General features: G+C 33.2%; 1 protein-coding gene across 1 annotated transcript in view; it reads left to right on the forward strand.

Moving 5' to 3' along the window:
- The window catches only part of kcnk9 (potassium channel, subfamily K, member 9), a 93,853-nt gene extending 83,177 nt beyond the window's left edge, over window positions 1-10,676 (forward strand). The window contains exon 2 of the mRNA XM_006635576.3: window positions 979-10,676. Within this exon, the coding sequence (XP_006635639.1) occupies window positions 979-1,820 (842 nt within the window). The 3' untranslated portion in view covers window positions 1,821-10,676. The remainder of the gene's footprint in view (window positions 1-978) is intronic.
- Window positions 10,677-12,727: the final 2,051 nt, after the last annotated feature.

The following is a 12,727-nucleotide window of genomic DNA, read 5'->3' on the forward strand; positions in this document are numbered from 1 at the left end:
CCCCATTCAGCCATATGGTGAGCCTTTTGAAAGCCAAAAGGAAATGAAATTGATGAGTTCAGCTCTGCAAATATTTTTGCAATCAAATAGAAATAAACAAAATGTGTTTGTGTGCTTTTGTCAAAGAAGGAGGGAAATAGTGCCAAAAGGTTGTCTTGGAATGCACAGATACAGTATAAATAAAACACAAGACTTCCACCATTTGTAAATGTTTATTTTTATTACCTCAGCATCGTGTCCAGTAAAAGCTGTTAATAAAAATTTAAAAGAAATTTTCCGGCAGACTCAGCAATTTCAGCCTAGGAGGGGTCCTTTCTTCAGAATAGTCCATGGGCTGGAACACAGCCCTGAAAAGAATCTCTAATTAAGCTAAAAGCTTCATGGGCTTTTACGCTGCACACTTTTATCAATAATTCCTAAGTTCTCACCCCCTCACAAAGACCAAGAGAGGAAAGATCTGATTGATTGAACATCTAAATAATTTTTTCATCCCTAATAAGATAAATTAGGCATCTGATTTTCTTTTCAGGGTTCCATTCCAAATTCATGTTGGTAGTCATGGAAGGTTTTTAGAACAAATGCCTTACTTGGAATTAACGGTGGGATATGTTTGTAAACAAACTGCAGTGAGAATTTCTGTATATTCAAAGGAACCATGTTAAATACAAAGTAAAATATATACAGTATGTACAGTATGTAACTGAAGCTTTTAGCCAAACCAACTTACCTTTGCATCCCTTTATACAGCTGAGGATTTTACTTTCCAGTTGTGGGTCCTGAACCCTCCCCCCAAAATATTTGTTTTGGATTGTGCTCTAACGCACCAAGGACAAGAGAACAGCTGCAAAATACATCATATAAAATGTTGGTAACAGAGAACAAAGACTCTTTAGGAAGTATTCAATAACCAATTGACATCTATTAGTATCAGTTAAGTGTAAGTCATTAATACTTTCTTGTGTGTTGTTTTCCCCTCAGGTTATGGGCATGCAGCACCTGGTACAGATGCTGGTAAGGCCTTCTGCATGTTCTATGCAGTGCTGGGAATTCCTCTTACTCTGGTGATGTTCCAGAGCCTTGGTGAGCGCATGAACACCTTCGTCAAGTACCTTCTGAAACGGATCAAGAAGTGCTGCGGCATGAGAAGTACCGAGGTTTCCATGGAGAACATGGTGACGGTGGGCTTCTTCTCCTGCATCGGCACCCTTTGCATTGGAGCTGCGGCATTCTCCCACTACGAGGAGTGGAGCTTCTTTCAGTCCTACTACTACTGTTTCATCACATTGACTACTATAGGCTTTGGGGATTTTGTGGCTTTGCAAAAGAACAGAGCACTCCAAAGGAAGCCCCTGTACGTGGCATTCAGTTTCATGTACATCCTGGTTGGGCTGACGGTCATCGGGGCCTTCCTCAATCTCGTGGTTCTCCGCTTCCTGACCATGAACAGTGAAGACGAGAGGCGGGATGCCGAGGAGCGGGCATCCTTGGCAGGCAACCGCAACAGCATGATCATCCACATCCAGGAGGACTCCCAGCACGGACGGCAGCGTTACAAAGCAGAGGTGACGGATCTGCAGTCCGTCTGCTCGTGCATGTGCTACCGGTCTCATGAGTTTACCAGCCGTGTGGTTTCCCACCAGAACTCTTTCAGCTCACAGCTGAACCCCCAGTACTTTCACTCTGTCTCGTACAAGATTGAGGAAATCTCACCGAGCACCTTGAAAAATAGCCTTTTCCCCTCTCCCATCAGTTCAGTCTCCCCTGGCCTCCATAGTTTCACAGACAATCACCGATTAATGAAAAGAAGGAAATCAATTTGAGCGTACAGTACTCCTTAGTCTTTTCTTTCATCACTAGTTTCTAAATTCCCCTCCTCCCACCTCTTCTTAGCGTTTTTCTCTTTCATTCTGGGTTTCCGTTTCCTCAGTCCAAAAATGGACAGCTGGAAGATAAGAGCAACTTTCAGATGAACAATAAAATGGTCAACTTTGGCGTTCTTGGGGAAACAAAGCATGAAGCATGGATACTTAATTTTCCAGAGGAATGGTGAATTTGAAAACAAAATGCGCCTTACTTACTCAGCCCTTCCCTTTGCTCCCCTGTTTTGGGTGGGTTACAATTAAATCTCTTTACCTTGGTATCATACCAAATGTTGCACACTGAAGCTTGGGGAAAGCATTGGGAAATAATTATTACAAAAGGGAGTATGCCTGTTTAACCTTAACTTGAATAGATCGCAATTATGTGCGATTTCAGTGCCACAGTTAAACAGATAAAAATATTTTAAGAGCATCAGGTATTATTTTCTATAAGCAATTATATTTAGACAAAGGAAACTGGTTGCTTAGATATTAAAAGAAAACATCATAATAAAGACTTAAAAAGCCAAAATCTTGTTGCCAATCAGAGCATGCGCATTAAAAGCAGTCATATAATGGGTGTGCCATGGTTATTTGATTTCATTTGATTTTTAAATTTTATTTTGTAAAAGCAGGTTATATATAAATATATATATATATTTTTGTTTGATTATAGATTGTGTAAAATATGAAAATGGAAAAGGGGGCAGCAGAGATTTTTTTTAGCTTGCCAGTTAGAAAAAAGTTAATAAACGCATGCACTTTGTAAAACTGGTATGCATATTGAGTAACAAAAAATAATAGTAATCTAGCAATGAAATTAAATATTACAAGCAAATAATCTTGAAATGAATTTTTAGTATTATGTTTATTTTGACATTTTAAATAATTCCAACAATTAACCAGAATGGGAACTGTTTTACTTTGATTTTGCTACTTTTTATTAAAAGTCTTAATTGTTTGTCAACAAACGTATGAGTTGTCATGGGGTTTATAAACATTTGCTCTCAGGTTCAGATTGGATAGATGTTTGTTTTCTAAACCTCCCCAATACAATTTACATTGGGTGGGGGTGAGGAGGTCTTGCATTTACAAATCACAGTGTATTGAACTCTCCCATCTGCAAAATCAATGTATAAAAATTAATTTATTTTTTTAACAATACAGATTTTCCCAGGAAAAGCTCATTGAGATGCATCATCTTGTTAAGGGAAGCATCCAGGTGGAACAGTGTAGATTGGGCAAGCTTATTAGCACAGCAGGACATTAAACAATCATTCTCCATGTTACAAAGACTATATGAGAACAGAAGACTTAATCTCAAAGACTTTATGAGCAATTCTGCAATTTACAGAAGAATGGGGGAAGGATATTTTGTTGATACTGTAGGTACGATTTATGTCTGTATCATTCTTTATAAATATATAGCTGTGAACAGTGGCTTACACTGGGATGCAAACAAGGAGAAATGACATTTTTACAGCACAGAGAAACTAAGAAGGTGGTGATTAAATGAAAATCAATATGAAACATCTACTTTTATCACCCATCAAAAAGTTGTTGGAATTCTGTGTTTGTCATTTGGACAACTATTTCTGCAAACACAAGCCTACTTGTTCATGACTATATTTTGTATACAGGTAAGGTACGTTATGAAACTACTACAGTATACTGTATGTGCCTTTTCCCTCCCTCCTTACATTTTTATAAATGATCTGGAACTTCCCAGTTTTATAAATCCTATTCTATAGATTATTTTTACATTAGCATCAGTATGTACTGTGTGCATACTGTAGGTGTGCAAAACGTCTTGACTATTATTAGAAGGATGAATTGCAATAAAATAATATAGCGAAAAGTTTAAAGTAACGTAATCAAACCATAATATTTAACCAAAAGTTCTTGTATTCCTGTTTGCTGAGAATTAAAAATACTTACTTTACCTATTGCCAACATTTAAACCTATAAAGTAATACTTTATACTAGGTATAAATACTAGTTTATTAACTGTTTTATTAAAGGAGATACTGAAAATCTAATCAAAATATTTCAAATACTATACAACTACCGGTATTCTTTAATGACTTAACATTTAGTATATCCTGTAGGGAGGTGAATGACAGTTTTACAGAATTGCTCATAAAAAGCTTAATTTATTTGTAATGTATAAGTCTTGTTTTATTCCCAAGTAACGTACAACACCCTGGGGGAAGAATTCACTAAACCGTTTACTCCAAAATTGACAAGGACAACATTTTTTGATCTTCATAAATAATAAAAAAGTTTATAAAATGCTCATTAAAAAACAGAAAAGGGAGAATGTTGCTGTATTAAAATTAAATTATTGCTTTTACATGATGTTTCTTGACTTCCGGATATTTTTTCAATAACTAGAATTAAAAATGGTGCTAATGTAATTTTGGAGTAAACACTTTAATGGGTCCCCCTTTGAGTGATTGAACAAACTGGAAGTGATAACCCTCTGATTGAATAGCTCTGTAGATAAAGGTTTATCCACAGTAAGCAATCATCTCCTCTTCCTACTGTAAAACTCTTAGTGCCAATTCTTAAATTCTTTCTGTTTTTTTCAATCATTTTGATCATCTGTACTTTATTTAAAATATTGTAGGTGCCTGCAGGAGAAAGTATGATTCATTCTGTTTTTTTTAAAAAAAACATTACCCTTCCCCTCTAAAAAATGAATATACTAATGCATTACTGTGGATAATGGCCTTTATATCAAAACAACATGTAAATTGTTGGAATTAACCTTAACTTTTTTAGTATTTATTTTTTATATTTATTTTCTTCTTTATTTATAATTCTGTGCAGCAGCTACCTGCATGAACTGGAAGTCTATTTTTGGAATGCTTGGACTAAGACGGTTATACAGTAAATATTTCAATGTATTTTTTTTCTTTTTTAAATAAAAGAATGGCAGGGCCTTCCTTGGTTAAAAATTGGTATCGAAGTGTATATAATGGCTTGGCTTTGCTGTTCTAAGCAAGTGTTAAAGAAACAGTATCCCCACATGTAATGTTGTTTTCAAATTCACTACATCTTATTTGCCTTGAATTACAGTTTTCAGATATATTCTGATGAAGGTAAAACAGTTGTGACAAGAACAAAAGTGGTAATATTGCACTACTTCTTGTTTCAAATTAAAAAAGAAATGTATTTTAACACATTTCAGGTCTTTGGATTATTAGTTTTTTTTAGTTTAATATTTGTTTTCCGCTGAAAACAAAAAGGTCTGGTCTTTTTTTCCTAGAATGTCTTACTCTCTTTCGACAATATACATGAAAATAGTAGTATATAATGATGCAACAGCAATTTTATAATATTGGATAATAATTATAATAATAATAACAACAACAACAACAACAACATCCATCATTACATTGATGAGCAGAATTTCAAGCATGAAAATAAGACAAATCATAGCTAGCATACATCATTTTCCAGTTCAAACAGAGATACAGTAACACTTTTTTGTACATCTAATGGCAAAACCTGTGTTTATCATTCTGTCTCTTTATGTTATATACTCCATCATGTTTGTTTCTTTATTAAAACAAAGAAAATTGGACAATTGTACAAAATATTTTACTGTTCCAATAATCACTTTCGGAAATCCCTGCAAGAAAATATTTCAAAACATAGTCTGATAAGCCGGTTTTAATATTGATTTGGTGGAGCAAATATTTGCGGAGTCTTTTATTTACGTGTACAGTATGTTATATCAACATCAAATTAGAAACAATGTTTTGCCAGCCAAAAAGTGCATTCTTGCTAAGATTGAATGTATTTACAATACTTATCATGAGGAAATCTAGTGTTCTTAATTTGCATTGGTTACAATCCCCACCTTTGTTTTAAATTTACTTTTATTATTAAATGAATCTATACTTTAACCTTCTAATAGTTACTTATTGAGCAGGGCTGTTTCTTTTTTCCCCTATGAACCAACTCAGAATCTATAAAACATACAGTAAGTGATTTATCACATTTTATAGCCAAATAAAGCCTAGTAATCTTTCTGAAGGGTTGGAGAAAGTCATAGTTAGAAGCTGTGTTTTAAATTTTATACACAATAGAGCATTGCTATTTGATAAATACAGTATACTTTTTCCATGGCATGTGTAGAATTATATTATCACACTATTGACTGGTTTTAAAAAGTAACTTTTAAAGCACACACAGTATCTTACATTCATATTTTCCTTTTTAAAAAATAGTGTTTGTAGTAACCATCTCTAACAATTCAAAAATTCAAGTTTCTAGTCTTTGCAAAATAATGAAAAAAGCAATAACTGATCTCCAAAATAAGTGACATGTACAAGAATTTCATGTATTTGTGCTTCCTGCAGCAATATCTTAGAAACAGTTGTTGAAGGATATTTGTATAAATGGCTTTCAATACAATTTTATCTTTGTCATAAAAGATGGATGTGTTAAGAGAGCCAGTTTGAAACACCAAAATTCAACTTGACTTAATAATAACTTTAAAACAAAAGCATATTTTTGTAATTTTGCCATGATAACAACTCAATATAACTTTATATAAAATGTATGTTTTACTGTATAACTCAAACTGTATGAGTTATTTTGAATTTTATTAACTGAGTAAACGTTTTCTCAACAGTAGCATCAAACTTGAAAATTAGTAAATGAATGCCTGTGAAAATAATTCAAACTTTTGATTTATTCAGTAGCATTGCAGTTCCTGAGTATATTAATATTTGAAGGGATCTTTTTGAAACATTTACTTAAATTACAGCTTGCAAAGTCAGACTTTGTTTCCTAATCAAATCTGCACCATCTATGAAAACAAATCACTTTTATTTATTCACTAAACAAAGAAACATTACAGCATAAGAGATTCTGCAAAGCAAAGAAATGTTAACCTACAGTATATCACACCAATTGTTAAATTGAGTCAAAAAGGAAAATCTGATTTAATGTAACATCTCCAGTTTTTGGTTTCCCAAATTAGAATACTCCTTATTCTCTTTTCTGTAGTGTTCTAAAGCCACATTGCTGTTTTCCAGGCTGACCTACTTGCTTAAATTTTACTATAAATAAAACAGTGTTTTTGTTTGCATGAAATGACACATATAGCTATTTTTGGCATTAAAATGCTTTCTTAACTGTTCTAAATACACAGTATAAATGTGCATATACTGTAACACTGATTATTACATACAGGGAAACAACATTAGAACTTATTTATATACTGTACTGTATGTTGATCAGCTATGGGGCAAAGAATCATTAAGTCTGGAATGCCTTTTAATATTGAAATAGAGGCTTAGCTCATAATGCAAGAGCAACTCTACTCATTAATTGTTTGCTTGCAGAGAAAGTACTGTACAGTATGTCCTTTCTCTAGCTGATGTCTATGTTCTGTTCTCTTCATTTGAAGAAGAAAACTAAGGATTGCCATTTCTTGGGTCTGCATGTTTGAGATTGGTTCTCATATGTTCCTGCTTTAAAAAATAAAACACAATACTGTAGCTTCTTCTTAATACCTGCCAGAGTACCTGCCTATATAGTATAGTTTAGAACATTTATTTAAAATTATTGACTACGTAGTTCAAATGCTTATCCAAAGGACCCTACAGTACATACTGTAGAAAATATAACATAACATGCACAAATCACTCATATTCTTTAGTCAATAGAAAGAGTGCAATCCAAATACAGTTTATGTAAAAATGTGGTACTAATCTTTTTATGAAATCTGAAAAAATTAATACATTTGTATTGTAATTGGCAACAATTTGAAAAAGCCGAACTGGGTTCACAAGACTAGCAATATACTGTAGAGTGTGGCACTTTCTAGCAATAATGGTCATACTAGCAATATGTGCGTATCATTTGCTTCCATCCATGTATAGATGGAATATAAATGATATGTCTAAGAACATAAGAACAGCAGATTTTTTAAGGTCATGATAAAATACAGATATTAGGGACTCATTCTTAGCTGCCGATGAAAGATTGGAACATACTGTATACTGTAATACCCATTCACTTTTATAATGATACAGGCATATGGATTTTTTGAGTAGCTATGGAAGTTTGATCCTGGGTTATATCATTCGTTGACATAATGATAAGATAATCATAAGATTCTCCAAGTATAGGTTTACAATTGTCTCAGTGCTGATAGTCTAACATTGGGATTGTCTGGTCAGGACTCTGTCAATTCCCAACAAAATAGCAACTGCTGTGATTTAAAAGGTACCTGAATGTTTGCATTGAAATCTTTGGGGGACATGTCTCTCCCCCTTATGGTGCTGAACTCTGTAGCATACTGTATCAAAGGGTGAATGGTTTCATGGTTGGGAAAAGCAGAGCAGACTCCACAACTTCATAATTCCTGTACAGGGGTCATCTCCTTGAGCTGAGATACATACAGAGGTTTATGATTCCAAATTGTATGTCTTTAACAACAAAATCATAATTGGCAATTCTAAGAAAAAGAAAACAAATACAGCGCAAAGGAAGCACCATCTCTATCCACCAGACAGACGAATAAATGATAAATTTGTCATTTTTTGATAAATCAATTGTGGAGCCCTGCAAAATGGAAATCTCTACAGACAAAGACCGTAAATGCACAATCCGTTGCCTGCAGACTCATCATCTGATAATAAAACTCACTACCTTAAGAATGCCATTCTTACTGGAATTTCTCTCCTTGTATGTTTATTTCAATTTGTTTGGTAAAAAAGGTAAATATAAAAAAGTGATTATTGAGTGCTGATGCTTATTTTTCATTTAATTTAAATGTGTACAATGAAAAAATCTACTATGGGAAACTTTCAAGGTCAGCACAATTACCAGGTGACATTGATATAACAGAATTATGTTCTACTGCATCATTTTTCACACACTATGATTAATCCATAATATTTATGATTATACCATAACATGTTTCTTTACTAATTTGAAGTCTATATTAATAGAATACATATACGTTTATTAAATTTAATTATGTTTTAGCATTGATTTACTAAATTGTAAATGTATTACATTATATTTAGTAAATGGATTGGCAATCTCAAGATAATAACATGAGTAAAAACGAATTGTCTATTGGTCACAATCTCTATATTAAACTCTCACGTTGAGATACACATTCAAATACTGTTCGCTATAAGTCCTGTTTTTACACACCTGCATGATCATAGCAGAAATCCTCATGTAAATGCAATATCTGGAGAGTGAATAAGAACAACAGCCGAGTTGGAGCATTTCCAATTTCCCCTTCTCATATGACATATTTTACATTTCAAAGGAGCATTTCTCTAGGAGACAATAACGTCAACTTGAACTGCTGGCAGATGAGCCAAATACAGAACGGAAAAAAAATTCAACTCCTTTTTTTCATGCTTGTAGACCTAGCCTTTGAAATCGAATTAGCCTACCTTATATGAACATGCAGGCCTGAACGCATTGCATCCATACTGGGCAAAACATTGAATAGTTTCCATAACAGGCCTACTAGCATTTTCCCTCCCTGAATGTTGGAAAGAAGAATATAGAAAGATATTATATTGAACCAACATGCTTAAAGACACAGTGCTTAACAGCATTCTTAAAGACACAGTGTTTAACACATTGATATGAAAATATTGTTTTCAAACATAAATTTAAGGTTGGGATTGTGGAAAAATCTTGCTTCTACTAAGTAATTTTATTGTTTTTGATTATATAAATAATACCTTCATTTACTTAAACCAGGCTCTTTCCGGTTTGTACTCTTTGTACTCTTTCTTAAGACTTCTTTTACAATGGTGTTATTAAAAGTTGCCTTTCTTGTCAATTGCTAAGTGGCTATTTCAGTAGGTTTTTGAGCAGTGTCACCATATAGATCTTTCAGCTAGCTGCAGCATCGTTTTCATTTTCGGTGGCATCAATAAGCATGAAAAAAATAATTTAATTTAGATTTATTGATCTGTTTTGGCTTTTGGTGCTAATGAGATGTGCTGCGGAGAAACCTTAATTTAATGGTGTGGCTCTGCTATCCCTACTGGATATCTCAATACAGAAAAATGATCAACTTCAGATTCAGTATGGCAGTCATGACATGTTGTGTATTATAAGTAACTTGATTTGTGTTTGTTTTTTATTTTGTGCGTGTTTACATGACAGTTATTGGACAATTAGGATTGAGAATACTGCTCAGCATTGACAATCCCTTGGTTAGCATTTATATACATACAGTAGCTTACCTTATGTACAGTATTTACTGTATCTCCTCCATTGCCAAGTAATTGCTGTACAAATGACAGATTTATCTGACCTTCTGGAAATTGTTCAAATTTACATCTGCCACAGAATACTCGGCATCTGGTACTGTATGCCTGTTTCTTTGGTTTCTGTCCTGTACTGAATATAAAACTACTGAATGTGGCTTTTGCAAAATCTCAAAAGATTTTAGACTTTGTGTCGAGATTTCAAAATCAAAATCTTCTTTTCCGAAACCGTTCTTTTTATTGATCTGCTACCACTGTTTTTCACATTATTTGTTTCTAACCTGTTTTTGAAAACTAAGAGGGGATACTGTGGCTTTAGCAAGCTATGATAAATACTGTAGAGAAACAAAAATGTTTACAGATAAAAGTAGACATCAAACCCGTGTACAAAATGTAATTATATAATGGGACTGCATCTTTTGTAATGAATGCACTAAAATACTCTGTAAATATTTTACATTGTCTTTACAAGAAAAAAACTATAAATTACTGTAGTGTTGTAAGATAATGCACTTTTTCTATTTTTTTCATTAAAAGACTATGGCACGTTTTCAATTGTATATTTTTCCTTTTATGCATGCTGTATTTAGAAGAGCAGAACATAACATTCTTCTATATTAGCACTTAAACTAAAGCAATAGGTATTGCAGTGTAAAAGTAAAGAATGGACTAGGAAAATTGAAATTGATAGATTCCCAAAGACATTTGTAAAACACGTATCTACTGTATACAGACATTTCAAACTGAAATGGGTTTCAAAACCTGTGCCTTAAATAATTAATGTTTAAGCAGGTTTGCAATGTATTATTATGAGAGGTATGATTCACTATTCATGAAAAAACCTATAACACATTTTAATTTAGATATTTCTAAGGTCCCTGAAGCAATGAGTCATGTACTGTTATTACTTCTATGATCTTCTCATTTTTCATGTCATTTGTCATTGTATTTGAATGTACTGCAGTACATATATAAGTGTACTTTGAAAATGCATTTAGAAAAAACATTAGAAAAAACAAACATTTTCTTAATTAAAAATGCCAGATGCATCCAAACACAAAATAAGATATTTCACATTAAGTCATCACCAAATAAGGTACAAATGGAAAGAAAAGGACGGTATTCAATGTGTTGTCTATTAGCAAAAAGACAAACTTTTCCCCCAGAATTTCATTTTCTTTATATACAACCAACAAGTTTTTATTTTGTTGGGTTGAGAGATTGCTGATGCAGGCAAACCACCCGAAGAATATAAACAGCACTCAAACACACCCTAAATCATGAAAGAAGATACAATACAGACAATACAGTGTTAAAATAAAATAAAAAATCTCCAAGAAGTTCAAAACTACTGGTTCTGTCTGAATTATTGTTTCAGGACACCTTTAATCTATTATTATAATAATGTAACATTGTTTGAAAAATTGCATTTTATTAACCAATATACTGTTAATTGTAAAATTACTTTTACTTTCACTGAAATAAACCTGACCTACTGCATGACTGCTGTTGGAGAGCACTGGAACAAAAAGGGTGGTAGAAACAATTGTACATGAAATAATACAATCAGCAGTATGTATCGTCTGCTGTCCTTCTGTGAGGCACAGAATGTTTGGCAAGAATTGTGCTCCATTGAAGGTGTAATTAATGGAATTACATTTACATATGTAGATTTGCAAACAAAACAGGATTAGACAGGTCATGTATATAAATAAAAATAAGTGTACGTGTTCTGTGTTAAAATACAGTATGTTTGAAATGAGAACCTTTCCTACTCAATAAGATATGATTAAATACTGTACCTAATAATGAATAATATTTCAAAGCTTTTAACAGATATTTATATGAAGTATAACTATCACTAAATTGATGTTTGTATGAACAATACAACTTTTGGATATTGACTATTTTTCTGATTTCATTTTGATTAACTTAATTGATCATTCATGACTGACCTTGATATACAGTACTTGAGTGAGTTTGACAGCTGCATAAGCAGCAAATCACATCACTGCTAAGAGAGTTGATTTCATCCCATTTGTGAATGACATGCATTTCATGATAAACAGTATCTAAATATTCTCTTGACTGTTCTTTTAAATCTTTGATCTTATTGTACTTTCTTCTATGAAATAACTAGATTCCTTCCACGGTGTCTGTTCCACTTTAGCTCTTTTTTGTCTGTTAATAAATCTCTAGAATTGTTTACATAAAATGTAATTTGCTAGCAAAACAAGCATCTACTGTAATCCTGGGAGCTTATGGTCAGATGTTTTCTTCCCATCCTGTCATTCAGTCTGATGTTGAAGCCTAGCAACAAAAGCTGCCAAGCTGCTGAACCTTAGAGAACAGGTTCAGCAGAGCATTTCTGGGTCAGGCCCCACTGTCCATATGGTGAGTAGGCGTCAGTGTTGTTTGCTGATTCAAACCAGTTTCTATTCGTTTGGATCACAAAGTTCACATGAACCCCAAGCCTCTTTGAAGAATCTGCTCTGCGACAGAATAACTGACCTGAACTGTAGAACAGGTTTATCTTAGTGATATTGACATTTACATTTATTGGTCCCTTTATTATGATTCACAATTCTGAAAACCCATCAA

This window comes from Lepisosteus oculatus, chromosome 10 (assembly GCF_040954835.1).
Source record: "Lepisosteus oculatus isolate fLepOcu1 chromosome 10, fLepOcu1.hap2, whole genome shotgun sequence".
Taxonomy (NCBI): Eukaryota; Metazoa; Chordata; class Actinopteri; order Semionotiformes; family Lepisosteidae; genus Lepisosteus; species Lepisosteus oculatus.